The sequence below is a fragment of the Gracilinanus agilis genome, chromosome 3 (genome assembly GCF_016433145.1).
Source record: "Gracilinanus agilis isolate LMUSP501 chromosome 3, AgileGrace, whole genome shotgun sequence".
Classification (NCBI taxonomy): Eukaryota; Metazoa; Chordata; class Mammalia; order Didelphimorphia; family Didelphidae; genus Gracilinanus; species Gracilinanus agilis.
In genome coordinates this window covers 456,540,013-456,556,843 of record NC_058132.1, presented here as the reverse complement: position 1 = coordinate 456,556,843, position 16,831 = coordinate 456,540,013, and the positions used below count along the sequence as shown (strand labels likewise).

The window sequence follows — 16,831 nt, the reverse complement described above, 5'->3', positions numbered from 1 at the left end:
GCCTCGGACAACAGAGCCTGAGTGCCCCCTGGACATGTCCCTTAAACTCTCCGTGCCCTATGCAGCGCAGTTTACAAATGGCAAGGAAGGTGCCCAACGAGTTTCCTCACTGAGTTTCCTCAACCGGTAGTTCCTCAGAGAGGCTGCTAGGTGGTGCTACAGTACACAGTGTCCGAATACACTGAGCATTACATACGTGTCAGGTATTATTATTGTTGTTGTTGTTGTTGTTATTGTTGTTATTATTTAAAAGGGGGTAATAATTAGACTTACCCCTCGGGGTTACAGTGAGGCTCAAATGAGATTTTTGTAAAGCACTCAGCACCCAGTAGGCGCTTAATAAATCCTTCTCTAAGCCAACAAAAATCAGTTACCCTATCTAGTTTTCGATTGTATTGCGGGCATTGAATTCTTCTTAAATATTCATTCTGACATTCAGCAAACTCACCTACTTAATGACAATGCTGTTGGCATCTCGGCTCCCTCCTCTTTGCTTTGTATAGAGAGAAGATGTAGAAATTCAAACCCACAGCGAGAGTGAGAGCGAGAGTAAGAGCGAGAACGTGAGCGCAAAAGGGAAATTCACCAAAGAGTGATCCCTGACCCGCTACAGAGAGTTGGTATCCATGTCGTCATGATGGGGAGACGGCACAACTTCCCCAACTCCTGAATACTAATGTTCTCCAGTACTTTAAGACCACTATCTTTCACCATTTACTGAAATGAGACAAAATGGATACATGACCTAGGCATAAAGGGAGCTATTATAAGCAAATTGGAAGAACATGGAACATACTACCAATCCAATTTATGGATAGAAGAATTTATGAATAAACAAGACATAGCATTGCAAGATGTCAAATGGATAATTTGGATTATGTTAAATTTAAAAGGTTTTATACAAATAAAACCAATATAGCCAGGATTAAAAGGAAAGCAGAAAATTGGGGGGAAATGTATGGTTTCTTGGATAAAGGTCTCATATCTCCAATAGAGAATTTTGTCAAATTTATATTATATGTATCAAAGGTAGATGAGTCATTTCTTAGTTGATAAATAGTCAAAGGATGCAAACAGGTAGTTTCTGGATGAAGAAATCAAAGCTATATATGTTCATATTTTTAAATGCTCTAAATCATTGTTGGTTATTATTATTTTACAAATGAAAAAACTAAGGAATGTTAGATGATTGGCTCAGAGTAACATTGCTAATACATGCCAGATCCAGTATTCTAACCCAGCTCTCTTCCTAATGAGGACTATATTGCATTTTGTAGGCAAAGACTGCATTATTATGTGATTTCTTTATTTTAAAATGATTGAGGGACAGGCAGAGCCAATATGGCAGCTTAGCAGTGGGGAAAGCTCTTAGAGAATCCTCTTAAGGTAATTGAAATCAGGGGGCATCTCCGTTGCTCAGTGGATTGAGAGCCAGGTCTAGAAACAGGAGGTCCTAGGTTCAAATGTGACCTCAGATATTTCTTAGCTATGTGACCCTGGGCAAGTCACTTAACCCCCATTGCCTAGTCCTTACCGCTCCTCTGCCTTTATTGGTTCTAAGGCAGGAGGTAAGGGTTTAAAAAAAAAAAAAAAAGATGATTGAAATCCCTCAAACATCAGAAATCCCCATATTCATATTGAAACTCTAATGAAAGGCACATTCCAAATGAGGAACAGTGGTATAGCACTAGATTTGTAGTCAAAACAACTATTTGAATCCTGGCTCTCCATTTATTACTTGTATGATTTTAGACAAATCCTTTCCCCTCAATTTTCTCCTCTGTAAAATGGGCAGACTGGGTAGATGAACTCTATAAGTCCCTTCTGTTCTAAATCTATGACACACATAGGCAATATTTTTAATGGTCCCTACCACACATGAGAGATATTTAATAAACTTTTAATACTGATATAATTTATAGACACTCTCAACTTTCAGTGAGGGCTTCCCTCTATGACCTCCTTTAAGGAAAGGAGAACTATTCTTCAGCCAGGTATAGTAGTAAAAACACTAGATTTGGACACAACCACAATTTTAGACTTTATCATTTTTGAGCTGTTAACTCAAAAACTGGGCTGTTTAACACTTTTGACCATGGACAAGTCGTTTTCTCATTTGTAAAATGGTGCCAGTATTTGTGCCACTTCTCTCCCAGGACTCTTAGGAGAAAAGCAATATGTAAATTTAGCATTATTATTATGTAAACATTGTTTGACAATACATTAGGTCCAATTTACATAAATGGAGGATCTGTGAGTTCATCATCATAAGGAACTCTTAGTGTGGGAAGTCCTTTCACCAATGGATCACAACCTGCCTGAGTCTTAGTAGGTAAGTCTATTTTTTAACCCCTTTCCTTCAGTCTTAGAATCAATACTATATATCTATATATGCATACACACACATATATATGCTATATGTACATACATACAATATACAATACATGTATAATACAACATACAATATAGAATATATATACTGGTCCCAAGGCAGAAGAGCAGTAAGGGCTAGGCTTAAGTAATTTGTCAGTCAAACAGCTAGGAAGTATCAGAGGCCAAATTTGAACCCAGGACCTCTCATCTCTGTGCCTGGCTTTCAAACCAATGAGCCCCTTAATTGCCCCCAGTAGGTATGTCTTAAGGAATAGTCTAAAGAACATAGAAATTAAAGGACTTGTCCAGGGTCATAAAGATGAAAAATGTTAACACTGCCTCAAAAGTCAACACTGTCTAATACGGCGCACAATTCTTCCTTTAAGGTCCAAATTACAGAGTGATATGTTCATTTTTAAGGACCTAAGACCAGAATAAGAGATATACATCTTCAGTCATGACATGGAGTATATGGAAGTATGTATTTCTTGAAAGCACTGACCACTATTGACTGCCTTGGGGAGAATTTGAATCACAAAATGTTAGAAAACAGTTGTCAAAAATTATTCCTACATTTAACTGAATAAAAATAAAATTCAATGAAAAAAGAATTAATCAGAATGCAGAAAGATAGAAATACTGAATATTTGCATCGTGCAACAGAAATATAAATCAATAAGGGAAATATGAGCAAAAGGCACATATTTAAATGGAAACTAAAGAATGTTATATTAAAGAATGAATAAAAAAATCACAAAATATAGTGATATTAAATACAACTATAACCCAGAAAAAGAGATACATATATATCAGAATAGATAAAAAGACCTTTAAAATGACTTTAAGTTCCCTTTAAAGTCATGTCCCCTCTACAAGCAAGTACAAAACAATGACAGCATAAAGCCTCTTCAATGATCAGGTTGCTTTCTTCTCTATCACCAAGGAGAAAAAGTCAGAAAGAAGAGGAGTTTGAATTTGGGAGGAAGATGATTAGGTCAGATTGGGGTATGTTTTGTTTTGTTTTTTTAATCCCTTACCTTCTATCTTAGAATCAATACTGTATATTGGTTCCAAGGCAGAAGGGCAGTCAGGGCTAGACAATGGGGGTGAAGTGACTTGCCCAGGGTCACACAACTAGGAAATGTCTAAGGCTACATTTGAACAGAGGACTTCCCATCTCTAGCCCTGACTCTCAATGCACTGAACCACCCAGCTGCCCCAAAAAGGGTGATGTCTTGACTAGAACATAAACTGAATGAGGCAGAGTGGCACAATGTTGTCAGCCTCACTCTGGCTTCATCCAAGTCCTGGGACAAGACAAAGTCTATATTCCAGATGCTGATTAAGATATCCAAGTATCCACATTGAGTAGGTAGTTGGATATATAGGCCAAGAAAAGACTTAAGGACCCCAATTCTAGGTATTTGGGGTCATTATCCTTATAGAGATGATACTTGAAACCAAGGTGAAGCCAGAGTGAAAAAAGGGCTAAGAACAAAGCTTTAGAGGATACTGATATTTAAGTCGTAGGCAGAGGCGACATAAAAAATAGGAAGACAAGTGGTCCAAGAAGTAGGAGGAGAACCAGGAAAGTACAGCAGCTTTCACAGCCAAGAGAAGACAAAGCATCCAGAAATTAGAGATGTTGGCTACTGAAGAGGGGCCAAGGAAAGAGGCGTCTCCACCATTCCCTTCTAGAGGGTCCTCCAGGGCAGGAATAGAGAAAGGACCCTGAGGACCAAGAGATAGTTTTAGAGCCATTGGGGACCTTCAGGGCCATCTAGTCCAACTTCATTTTATAGACAAGGGAACCTGGAGTTGATGTGATTTGGCTTAAGGTCACACAATCTATAAATAAGCAGAGCTGGGATTTGAACCCAAGTCCTCTGGCTCTTTATCAATGAATCCACAAGTCTTTACTTGTCCCTTGCTCAGTGCCAGGCTCCTTCCTAGGCCCTGGAGATGGAAAGGCAGAAAATGAAATGCAGTGAACCCCCGAGATAGGCTGCATCGACACCAAAGAGTGGGGAGGCTCAACTGACCCCCCCTTCCCCTTCCTCTTGACCCACCTTGTCCGACCCCCATCCTTTACTCCAGTCTTGCTTCTCCAGACGTCTCTCCTATCTGACTCCCGGCTCTCTGGCCCGCCGACTGAGGGCCGTTTCCCTGTTCCAACAGTTTCATTCCGAGCCCCTCCCCCCCCCCCACAATAGACTTCCCTAGAATGCAGAGCTCTGGTAGCTCTTCCCCTGCTGCTCCCACCTACAGCAGCGCCTGCCAGTCTCTCTCCCTCTCCCAGGAGGTGCCAGATCAACTGGACTCCCCAGTCAGGGCCTGATGTGTTGCTCACTGCTACTCCCATGTGGCCCCAAGCAGCTAGAGCCCTCTTCTGGAGAATCCCAATGCTTGACAAATCTTTCTATTTTAGAAATCTGGGGGGACAGGGGCAGAGACGGGGGTGGCATAACAGAACTAGAGGCAGTGAATGCTGGCTATCCTTAAAGGTTCATAGAATTAGAACTGGAAGAAATCTTGGAGATTTTCAGGCTTTAGTCCCCTCGTTTTACAGATTAATAGCAATTATGTTATATAGCTTTATAATTTGTAATTTATATATGTAACTAATTACATATAAATTATGTAAATAATGTATAGTAATTATATTTTTAAAATATATGTAGTATATAATTTACACAAATTATATAAAATAATTTAAGGCTTACAAAACACTTTACAAATATTATTTCATTTGATCCTCACAACATCTCTGGGAGATAGATGCCATTCTTGTCCTCATTCTATAAATGAAGAAATTGAGGTAGAGATGAAGAGACTTCCCAGGGTCATACAGCTTGGAAGTTGTTAAGATTTGGCAAGACTTGGATTCAGGTCTTTATACTAAGTTCTAGAAAAGTTGGGATAAGTATTGATGAAGGAAGGACTCAATATATAATCCTGGGTGTTTGAAATACTGGAAATACAACTGATTATCTTGAATGGGTCAACAAAGTGATCCTTTTATTCCTCTCTAAATGATTATCTATTACACTCCCCACAGCAGGTGTTTCAAATCTTATTTCTCCTTAAGCCTCCCATACCATCCTCTTCCCTCCTTCTCAACAGCGAGGCTTGCCCATATATTACTGAGAAAAAAAGGGGTCATTCATTAGCTCTTTCTTGCTTACTATTCTGCATCATCTCTTAGTTCCTCTTCTTCTCTATACTATGATCCTTCCCAAGGCTAGCCCTCGATCCCACCCCATCCCTTTCCATCCCTGGCAGCTTCCCTCCTTCACAATCATCCTCTCTTAAATTTTTCAATCTCTTCTCATCTTTTCTCCTTCTATCTACAAACATACCAAAGCCTTTCCCATCCTTTAAAAAATCCTTCACTTGATTTCCATCTCTACATAGCTGTGTGTGTTTATATATATATTTTCTCCTCGTCTTAGCCAAATTTTTGTCCTCCTCTTTTGTCAACCCTTTGCAGTATGGCTTCTGATCTCACTAGTCAAATAAAACTGCTCTATCCAAAGTGGTTTTTCCATTGCCAAATCCAATGAGCTCTTCTCATTTTTTGTCCTTAACTTCTTTGCTCCTCACATATGGTGATCTTGCTTTCTCCTAGTTGTCTTGTAGATCAGTACCTAGTTCTGCCTGACGTGTACAGTTTACTCCTAAGCCCTGTACTGAGCTCTCTTATCTTGCCATGCCCTCTCTTTTGCTCATCTTATCAAATTTCAGGGTTTCAGTTCTAAGCTTTATTGTGATAATCCCCATATCTAGTCTCTTTCCCGAGTTCTAGTTCTGAATCACCAGCTGCCATTGCTCAATTCCATCTGTATGTTCTGTAGGCATCTCAAACTCAACAAATACAAAACAGAACTCATCATCTTTTCCATCAAATTTACCTTCTAAACTTCCTATCAAGGGTACCACCATTCTTCCAGCTTTCTCCCTCGGTATTATCCTTAACTTCTCATGCTCACTCTCCCCATAGATCCAATCAGATGGCAAGTTTTGTTTTTCTTTCTGTTTTTCACTCTGTCTCCACAATATTTCCTGCCTCTCTCCCTCTCTACTTCCATAGACACCATCCTAGTTCAGGACCTTATTCCTTCTCTCCTGAACTACTGCAATAATCAAACAAGTGCACCAAAACAAGACATACACATAAACACACACATATACCCAGAAACTGAACTAAATACATGATGTGGCCAGATTTTCTTGAAAGTATTCCTTTCGGGATCGCTCTACTGCAGATATGAATAACACAGAAATAAGTTTTGAACAATGACACATGTATAACTCGATGGAACTGCTTGTGGGCTTTGGGAAGGGGGGAAGAAAGGGTGTAGGGGATCATGAATCATGTGACCATGGAAAAAATATGCTAAATAAAAAAAAGGAATTTTTGGTAGGAATTCTTTGCTTTGATTCTTAGCATATTCTGAATTTAATATTATTAATCTAACAATTATTTAATTTGGGACTTAATTATTTAATATTGGCCACAATTACTTTGAAAATAATTTTAAGTTCTTGGGTGGGTCTATTAAAATATTTTTGAATAAAGTTTATGTTTCCATACCGTTCAAAGTACCAATATAATTTTCAAAAGGAAATTATGGGGCAGCTGGGTAGCTTAGTGGATTGAGAGCCAGGCCTAGAGATGGGAGGTCCTAGGTTCAAATTTGACCTCAGATACTTCCCAGCTGTGTGACCCTGGGCAAGTCACTTGACCTCCACTGCCTACCCTTACCACTCTTCTGCCTTGGAGCCAATACACAGTATTGACTCCAAGATCGAAGGTAAGGATTTTAAAAAAAAAAAAAGAAAATTATACTTTCTGCAGCAAGATTATAATTTTTTTCTGTTTTTTAAATCTCTTTACCTCTTGTCTCTCCCCACTCCAATTCACTCTCAACACAAGTAACAAAGTGGTTTTTTCCCCACACTACACTAAAAATAAATAAACATCAAATATAAACTACTCTGTTTAGTCTTTAAAGCTCTTAACAACCTGGCCATTTCCTGCTGTTCTAACGTCTTTATTATTCTGCCCCATACAATGGTCTATTTGCCATAAGGGTCTATTTGTCCACCTCCACACATTTGTCCCTTGTGCCTGGAATGTACTTCCTCTTCACAGTCATCTCTTCAAATCCCAGGTTTACTTCCCCTACCCCTTTAGATTAAAAACTCCTTGAGGGCAGGGACTATCTTTTCCCTCTCCTTTTATTCCTAGCACATTAGCACAATACCTAGCACAAAGTAAGTGTTTCATTTTATTATTGAAATATTGATCAAGTTGATTGAATTGAACTCAAGTATCACCTTCTCTATAAAGCTTTTCCTGATATACCTACTAGGATATTCCCTTCCCAAAATACCTGGTATTCCTTTTCACTATGTGTATAAAATAACAATAATAATAGTATTTAATAGTATTTACATAATGCCTTAAGGTTTACCAAGCACTTTACATGGATTTTCTTATTTGAGTCACATTTTCACACAACTACACATTTGTATGTGTAATTTCCTCCACTAAGCTCTTTCAGGGTAAAGATATTTCTTTTTTGTCTTTGTGTCCCCAGCATTTAGCACAGTGCCTGGCACAGCGAAGGGCTTAATAAATGTTTTCTGATTGATTTCTGATTGATTCAAAATATTTCATTTACAGACATTTTATTCCTATATGACAGTTTAGGGACGTAATTATTACCTTAACTAAGTCAACCAGGGGTGTGAGAGGCAGTGTGTGGTGGTGGGAAGAATACTGAATCTTAAACTGGAGGTTCTCTGCTGGAGTCCTGCCTCTTCAACAATACTTTATCTCCTTGAGCCTCAGTTTCCTCATCTATAAAGTGAGGGCGTTCAACTAATTGATCTCTAAGGACTCTTGTAGCTATAAATTTGTTGTGTTAAATAAGAAACCCGTATCTAGATTGGCAGCCTGGCCCTCATTGGCCAACTTTTGCTTTTTAGAATTGGAAGGCACCTCAGAATTCTTTCACTTACTCATTTTCTCCAATCTACCCTCTAGAAGATCCCTCCCCATTTTAAAGCAGTTATCAGATCAGATTTGTACTGGAGGGCACCCCAATTAGGATGTAACTTTTCAGTGTGCTAACCCAAGGCCAAAGAGTGATTTGAGCTCTCAACCAGAGGATAGCATATGTAGCCAATTCTTCACATATCTTTGGGCACCAGGAAGGATCCAGACCGTGATGAGTCTCTTGGAATTATAGCTAATAGACCTGAACTTCATGGGTAGCCCAGGGAGTCAGACACATATAAGGAATGCATACAAGAATTATTCAGTTTTGAATAATTCATGCTCTTTATCTCCCCTTGTTACTTCTTGGGCACTTTATTCCATGACTTATCTTGACTTTGGGCTCTTGAAGGCTATGCCAGGGTAGCACAACCTCTGCCAGGTTCTACGTCATTGAAAAAGGCTTTGAGTCTAGTCTCAGCAATAGACTAGGTCTGTTATCCAAGGATCAGCCCCACTATGGTGGGAAGGCTCCTAATTGGGTCACTTGGTGATTCTTTGACCATGGCAACCCAGAAAATGAACCAAAATATGGCATGGATTTCTATTGTGGTTAGCCCCTTCAGCTTAAGCAATGACCATGGCAGACTGGTAGGAAAGGGGAGTGGCCCTATATGATTTTGATGTGGTTTATAGATTTTAACATTTTAAAGATGGAATGTTGATTAGAGAAACTGAATCACAGTGATTTCAACATTATAGCTGTAAATGTAACCAAGAGACAAAAGGAAGTTGGAGAGAAATTGAAGGATGCTAAGCAGGTTCCCTGTGAAGAGAAAAATTCAGTGATTGGCAAAGTTGATTTTATTTTTCACCCAAATGCAATAAGAAACATTATTTCATGAGACGGTCATAAGGATGTGCACATCATAAACAGAAGAGTGCCAGGACTGAAGTTAGGAGGACCTGAATTCAAATCTGAAGTCAGACACTTTCTTGAATAAGACATTTTATCTCTGCTTGCCTCAGTTTCTCCATCTGTAAAATATAAGGACAATATTTGTATCTCCCTCTCAAGGTTGTTTGTGAGGAACAAATAAGATAATAATCACAAATTACTTAACATAGTGCCTGGTACATAGGAAGCATTACATAAATGCTATCAATTATTAATATTATTGTTGAATTTGGTTTCAGACACTTATTAGCTACATAATCCTAGGAAAGTCATTTAACCTCTGTTTGCCTCAATGTTGTGAACTATAAAATGGGGATACTACCACCTGCCTCCCAGAGAGATAATAATTGTAAAATGCTTAGCAGAATGTTAATGGCAGTGGTCTATAGATAGGTATCTGTGGCAGAGAAATAGAGCTTTATGCAGATCTCAATTAACATCTGTTAAATACCTACTACATATAATATACATATACTAGATATAAACATATATGTCAATGGGAACACAAAGAAAAAAATTAACAGGTAGGCAAGTAAGTAAATATAAAATACCCTTATTCAAAGACTTTTCATCATGTATTTCGATAAGTAAAATCAGTGCAGGAGTGGGCATAGAGAGCAAAAATTATGAAAAAGATATTAGAAAACTTCATTAGAGAGTAAGAAATAAAAGAGATCAAAGGCTATAGAAAAACCTCATACCCATATATGATGTGTATATTAATCAAATCTAAAAAGAACACATGACTGAGTTAACATAAAGGTAACCTTGAAGTCAGTATGACCTGGGGCCAAATCTCATTTTTGGCAGATAGATACATATTTTTTATGTGACTAGGCGAATAAATTACTCAACCTTTCAGTGCCCCCAGGTAACCATCTAAATTGAGGAAGAATTACTTTTTGTATTGGTAGAGAGTTAGAAGGCACTAATTAGGATGGCAAGCACCAAATTATATTATTAAAAAATTGGATTTTTCCACCTCTTTTTTTAATCTTTTAAAAATTTTAATTTTTTAAAATATTTTATTTCTCCCAATTACATGTAAAGATAGCTTTAAGCATTCATTTAAAAAAATATTTTAAATTTCAAATTCTCTCCTTCCTTCCCACCCTCCATTCCTCACTCTCTCCTATACTTCCTCCCTCCCTAAGACAGTAAGCAATCAGTTCAAGATTTTACATGTGGAATCATGTAAAACGTTTTCCCATAATACTCATTTTGTGAAAAAGATCTCAAAAATAAGGAAAATGAAATATATTATGTTTCAGTCTGCATTCAGATTCCATCAATTCCTTCTCAGAGGGCAGATGGTATTTTTCCTCATAAGTCTCTGGGATTGTATGGGATCAATGCATTGCGGAGAATAACTAAGTCATTCACAGTTTGTTCATCAAGAAATATTGCTGTCACTGTGTACAATGCTTTTCTGGATCTGCTCATTTCACTTTGCATCAGTTCATGTCTTTCCATATTTTTCCAAAATCATCCTGCCTGTCATTTCTTATACCACAATAATATTCCATTACAATCACATAGCACAACTTGTTCAGCCATTCCCCAATTGACGGGCAATTCCTCAATTTCCAACTCTTTGCAACCACAAAAAGAGTTGTAAATATCCTTTTCCCCTTTATTGATTTTTTTGGGATACAGACCTAGTAATGGTGTTGCTGGATCAAAGGGTATGCACAGTTTTAGAGTCGTTTCTACTTGCTCTCCAGAACAGTTGGACCTGATCACAACTCAACAACAGTGTATGTGTCCCAATTTTCCCACATCCCTCCACCATTTATCATTTTCGTTTTCTATCATATTGGTTGATCTGATAGGTGTGAGGTGCTTTTTTTAATTTTAGTTTACATTTCTCTAATCAAAAGTAATTTAATTTGCATTTCTCTAATCAAAAGTAATTTAAAGCATTTTCTCACATGGCTATGGATAGCTTTTATTTCTTCATCTGAAAACTTCTGTTCTTATTCTTTAATCATTTATCAATTTGAGAATGACTCATATTTTTGTAAATTTGATTTAGTTCTCTTTATTTTTGAGAAATGAGATCTTTATCAGAGATACCTGCTACAAAAAATTTTACCAGCTTTCTGATTTCCTTTTAATCTTGATTGAATTGGTTTTATTTATAAAAACATTTTTATTTGAAAATTTTTATTTACTTGATTTAGAATATTTTTCCATGGTTTCATGATTCATGTTCTTTCTCTCCCCTCCTCCAGCCAATAAGCAGTTCCAATGGGTTTTACATGTGTCATTGATCAAGACCTATTTCCATATTATTAATATTTGAACTATTTAGATCATTTAGAGTCTATGTCCCCAATCGTATCCCCATCAACCCATATGATCAAGCAGTTGTTTTTCTTCTGTATTTCTGCTCCCACAGTTCTCATAGGTCCATCAGAATTGTTGTGGATTATTGCATTGCTGCTAGTAGAGAAGTCCATTACATTTGACTGTGCCACAGTATATCCATCTCTGTGTATAAGGTTCTCCTGGTTCTGCTCCTTTCACTCGGCATCAATTCCTGGAGGTCATTCCAGTTCACATGGGATTCCTCCAGTTCATTATTTCTTTTAGCACAATAGTATTCCATCACCAACAGATACCACAATTTGTTCAGCCATTCCCCAATTGAAGGTCATCTTCTCATTTTCCAATATAAAAAACATTTTTAATTTAATAGAAGCAAAATTATCCATTTTACATCTTATAATGCTCTGCCTCTTGTTCTTAAATTCTGCCCTTATTCACAGATCTGACAGGTAAACTATTTCATACCCCCCTAATATGCTTATGGTGTCACCCTTTTTGTTTGTTTAGAACACATGGCCATGTTGACCTTATTTTGATATATGATATGAGATTTTGGTTTATTCCCAGTCCTCTGCCAATCCATTTCAATTTTCACAGTTTTTGTCAAATAGTGAGTTTTTGTCCCAAAAGCTTAAGTATTTTAATTTATCAAATATAAAATTACTTTGGTAATTTATTACAAGGTTTTGTGTATGTAATCTATTCCATTGATTTCCCACTCTTACTTCGTAGCCTGTACAAGATTGTTTTGATGATTATTGTTTTGTAATACACTTTGAGATCTGGTACTCCCAGGTCATCTTCCTTCACATTTTTTTATTGATTCCCTTGATATTCTTAACCTTTGTACTTCCAGATGAATTTCAACTTTTTTCTAGCTCTTTAAAAATAATTTTGGGGCAGTTTGATTGATGACACTGCATAAATAGATTAGTTTAGGTAAAATTGTGATTTTTATTATATTTACTTGGCCTACTTATGAACAATAAATATTTTTCCATTGTTTAAATGACTTTATTTGCATGAAAAATGTTCTGTATTTGAATTCATGTAGTGTCTAAGTTTGTCTTCAACCATTAACTTATATGGAATTTCTTTTTCCATCCCTTGCTGCTGGACTTGATGGTACTGTATAGAAATACTGCTGACTTATGTGGGTTTTATATCCTGTAATTTTGCTAAAGTTATTATTTCAACTAATTTTTCAGTTGATTCTCTAGGATTCTCTTAGTATACCGTCATATCATCTGTAAAGAGTGATAATTTTATTTCTTCATTGTTCTAATTCCTTCAATTTCTTTTTCTTATTTTATTGCTATAGCTAGCATTTCTAGTATAATATTGAATTATAGCAGTAATAATAGTCATTCTTGTTTTACCCCTGATCTTACTGTGAAGGCTTCTAGCTTGTCCCCACTACAGATAATGCTTGCTGATGACTTGAAAGATACTTATTTTAAGGAAAACTCCATTTATTCCTTTGCTTTCTAGAGTTTCTAATACAAATAGGTTTTACATTTTGTTCAAAGCTTTTTCTGTATCTATTGAGATAAATCATATGATTTCTGTTGGTTTTGCTATTTGTATGGTGAATTATACTGTCAGTTTCCTCAATATTGAGCCCAACCCAGCATTCATGCTATAAAACCCACCTAGTCATAGTGAATGATTTTTGTATACTGCTATAATCCCCTTGCTAATATTTTTTTATTGAAAAATTATATCAGCACTGTATTTGTGTCATAAAAGGAATTTGGTGGAATCTTTCTTTTCCTATTTTTCCAAATAGTTTTACAGCATTGGGGTTGTTTTCAAATGTTTGGCAGAATTCACTTTGTGAATCCTTCTGGCCTTGGGTATTTTTCCTTGGCAAGTTCATTGATGGCTTGCTCAATTTCTTTTTTCTAAGATGGGATCACTTAAGTATTCTATTTTGCCTTCTGTTAATCTGATCAATTTATATTTTGTAAATATTTATCCATTTCACTTAGATTATCAACTTTATTGTCATATAATTAGGTAAAACAACTTTTAATGATTTCTTCATTGGTGGTGAATTTACCCTTTTTGCATCTGATGTTGGTAATTTGATTTTCTTCCTTCCTGTTTTAAATTAACCAATAGCTTATCCTTTTATTTTTTCTCATAAAACCAGTTTTTTGTTTTATTTATTAGTTCAATGGTTTTCTTACTTTCAATTGTATAGATCTCATCTTTGTCTTTCAAGACTTCCAATTTGGTGTTTAAATCTGCATTTTTAGTTTGTTCTTTTTCTAACTTTTTTAGTTGCATGCTCAATTCATTGACCTATTATTTCCCTAAATTATTGATGTAAGTGTTTAGAGATATAAATTTTTGCCCTGCTTTGACTATATCCCATAAAATTGATATATTATCTCATTGTTGTCATTCTCTTCAATGAAATTACTGATTGTTTCTATGATTTGTTCTTTATCACTCTTATTCTTTAAAATTAGACTATTTAGTTTCCAATTAATTTTTAATCTGTCTCTCCACTCTTTAATGAATGTATTTTCATTACATTACGATCTAGAAAATATGTACTTAATACTTTTGATTTTCTGCATTTATATGCCCTAATATAAGACCAATTTTTGTGAAGGTGCCATATACTACAAGAAAAAAAGTATGTTCTTTTCTATTCCCATTCAGTTTTCTCTAGAGGTCTGTCAGCTAATTTGTCTAAAATTCTATTCACCTCTTTAACTTTTATTTTTTGGTTAGATTTATCCAATTCTGAGAAGGAATGTTGAGGTCTCTCACTAGTATAGTTTTACTATTTCCTTCTCTAAGTCATTTAACTTCTCCTATTAAAATTTGGGTGCTAACCTAGGAAAGCGTCATTCCAGTAGTGGTGGTATAAGGAGCCAGAGAGGAGTGAGGAGTGAAAAAATGGCAAAAGTGGATACAGAAAATTCCTCTAGAAGTCTGATAGTGAAAAGGGAAAAAACAACAATAGATTGAAGTGATAAAAGGATCAAATGAAGATTGTTTCTTTGTTTTATATCTATATCTATGTATATAGATATAGATAGATAGATATAGGGTATTCTGGAGCAAGTAAATAGGAAGACTGAAAATGAAAGAGTATATGATAGAAGGGCAAGCTCCTCAAGTAGATGGGAGGGAATAGAATTGAGAGGACAAGTAAAGGGCCTTGGCAAGGAGAATGGCCACCTCTACCTCTTAAAGGAAGTAAAAAGACTGAGCTATATGGGAATGAGAATATAGGAAGAGGTAGAAGGAGAAGGGAGATTTGCCTCAGGAGATAGGAACTCATAAGTACAAACTGGCCAGGGCCTCTACATTTCCAGGGTCTTATGATGATGGAAATTGAATATAGTGTTCCTTCTCCAAAACCAAGGAGTGGGAATGGGAGGTAAGGAATAACAGACAGTTTGGGCCAGAGTCTAGTCTTTGTTTCTAAAAGGCTAGACTTAATGGCACCAAACCAAGAAAAATTGTATCCTTGCTAAATATCTTTGCTTTATTTGGGTAAACATCCTTGTGTTAAAAAAAAAATTTTTTTTTTGGATGCTATCTTATTTGGTGCATATATGTTTAGTATTGATATTACTTCATTGTCTATGGTACCCTTTAGCTAGATATAATGTCCTTCCTTATCATTTTTAATTAGATCTATTTTTGCTTTAGTTTTGTCTGAAATCATGTTTGCTACTCCTGTTTTGTTTTTTTAACTTTAATAGATTTTGCTCCAGCTTTTTACTCTGTGTGTGCCTCTCTGCTTCAAATATGTTTCCTATAGTTAGTATATTGTAGGGTTCTGGTTTTTGATCCATTCTGCTATCTGCTTTCATCTTATGGAGGAGTTCATCCCATTCACATGTTCAGTTATCATAATTGTGTATTTTCCTCCATCTTACTTTTTTATATGGTTTATCCTTCTCTTTTTCTCTCTTTTCACTCTAAGTGGTTTACTTTTGAGCCCTGTCTCCCCAACCCCATTTTCCTTTCTCTCCATCCCCTTCCTTCTCTTATCCCCTTTCTTTTTTACTTCCTTATATGAGAAGTTAGATATTTTCTTTTTGATCCAAATCTGATGAGAGTAAGGTTCAAGCACTACTTGTCATGTGTCCATCTTCCCCTCCATTGTAATAGATCTTTTATTTGACATAATTCACTTCATTGTCTCCCTTCCCTCTCCTCCCAGGGCAATCCTCTTTCTCACCTCTTAATTTTGCTTTCTGGATAATATCCCATTGTAGTTAACTCAAACCCGCATCCTCTCTCTCTACGTATATTCCTTCTAATTGCCCTAATATTCACAATTTTCTTAAGAGTTACAAGTATTATCTTCCCATGTTCGACCTTAATCTCTTACAATTTCTCTTTCCTGTTTATCTTCTTACACTTCTCTTGAGTATTCTGTTTAAATGTTAAATTTTCTATACAATATGGTCCCTTTATTAGGAATGTTTGAACATTCTCAATTTCATTAAATATTAATTTTCCCCCCAGAGGAATTATACTCATTTTTGCTGTATAGATAACTCTTGGTTGTAATCCCATTTCTTTTACCCTCTGGAATATCATATTCCAGGCCTTTTGGTAGAAGTGATAAATCTTGTGTTATCCTGATGATGACTCCATGATATCTGAATCATTTCTTTCTGGCTATTATAATATTTTCTCCTTAACCAGGGAGGTCTGGAGTTTGGCTTTAATATTTCTGGGATTTTTACGAAGGTGACTGGTGGCTTCTTTCAATTTCTATTTTACCCTCTGATTCTAGGATATCAGGGCAACTTTCTTTGAAAATTTCTTAAAACAAAATGTCCAGATTCTTTTTTTGATCATGGCTTTCATGTAGTCCAATAATTCTTAAGTTATCTCTCTGTCTGTTTTCCATGTTGGCTCTTTTTCCAATTAGAAATTTCACATTTTCTTCTATTTTTTCTTTCTTTTGATTTTATTTATTGTTTCTTGATGTCTCATGGAATCATCAGCCTCCATTTGCCCAATTCTAATTTTTAAAGAATTATTTTTTTCAATGAGCTTCTGTACTTTTTCTTCAAAAAGCTTCTGTACTTTTCCATTTGACCAGTTCTACCTTTTAAGTTGTTTTCTTCAATAAATACAAATATTTTTCCCAGTTATTGTGCTTTCTTTACCAAGCTGATGAC

The 16,831-nt window shown here is 36.0% G+C and overlaps 1 protein-coding gene across 4 annotated transcripts in view; it reads right to left on the bottom strand.

Moving 5' to 3' along the window:
* Positions 1-9,218: 9,218 nt before the first annotated feature.
* ASB11 (ankyrin repeat and SOCS box containing 11) overlaps positions 9,219-16,831 on the bottom strand; it is a 67,927-nt gene continuing 60,314 nt past the window's right edge. For 3 of the 4 annotated variants that reach the window (XM_044670359.1, XM_044670362.1, XM_044670363.1), the window contains one exon: positions 9,219-9,415. In XM_044670359.1, the coding sequence (XP_044526294.1) occupies positions 9,288-9,415 (128 nt within the window). In that variant the 3' untranslated portion in view covers positions 9,219-9,287. The remainder of the gene's footprint in view (positions 9,416-16,831) is intronic. The other variant, XR_006505824.1, reaches the window with a different exon arrangement.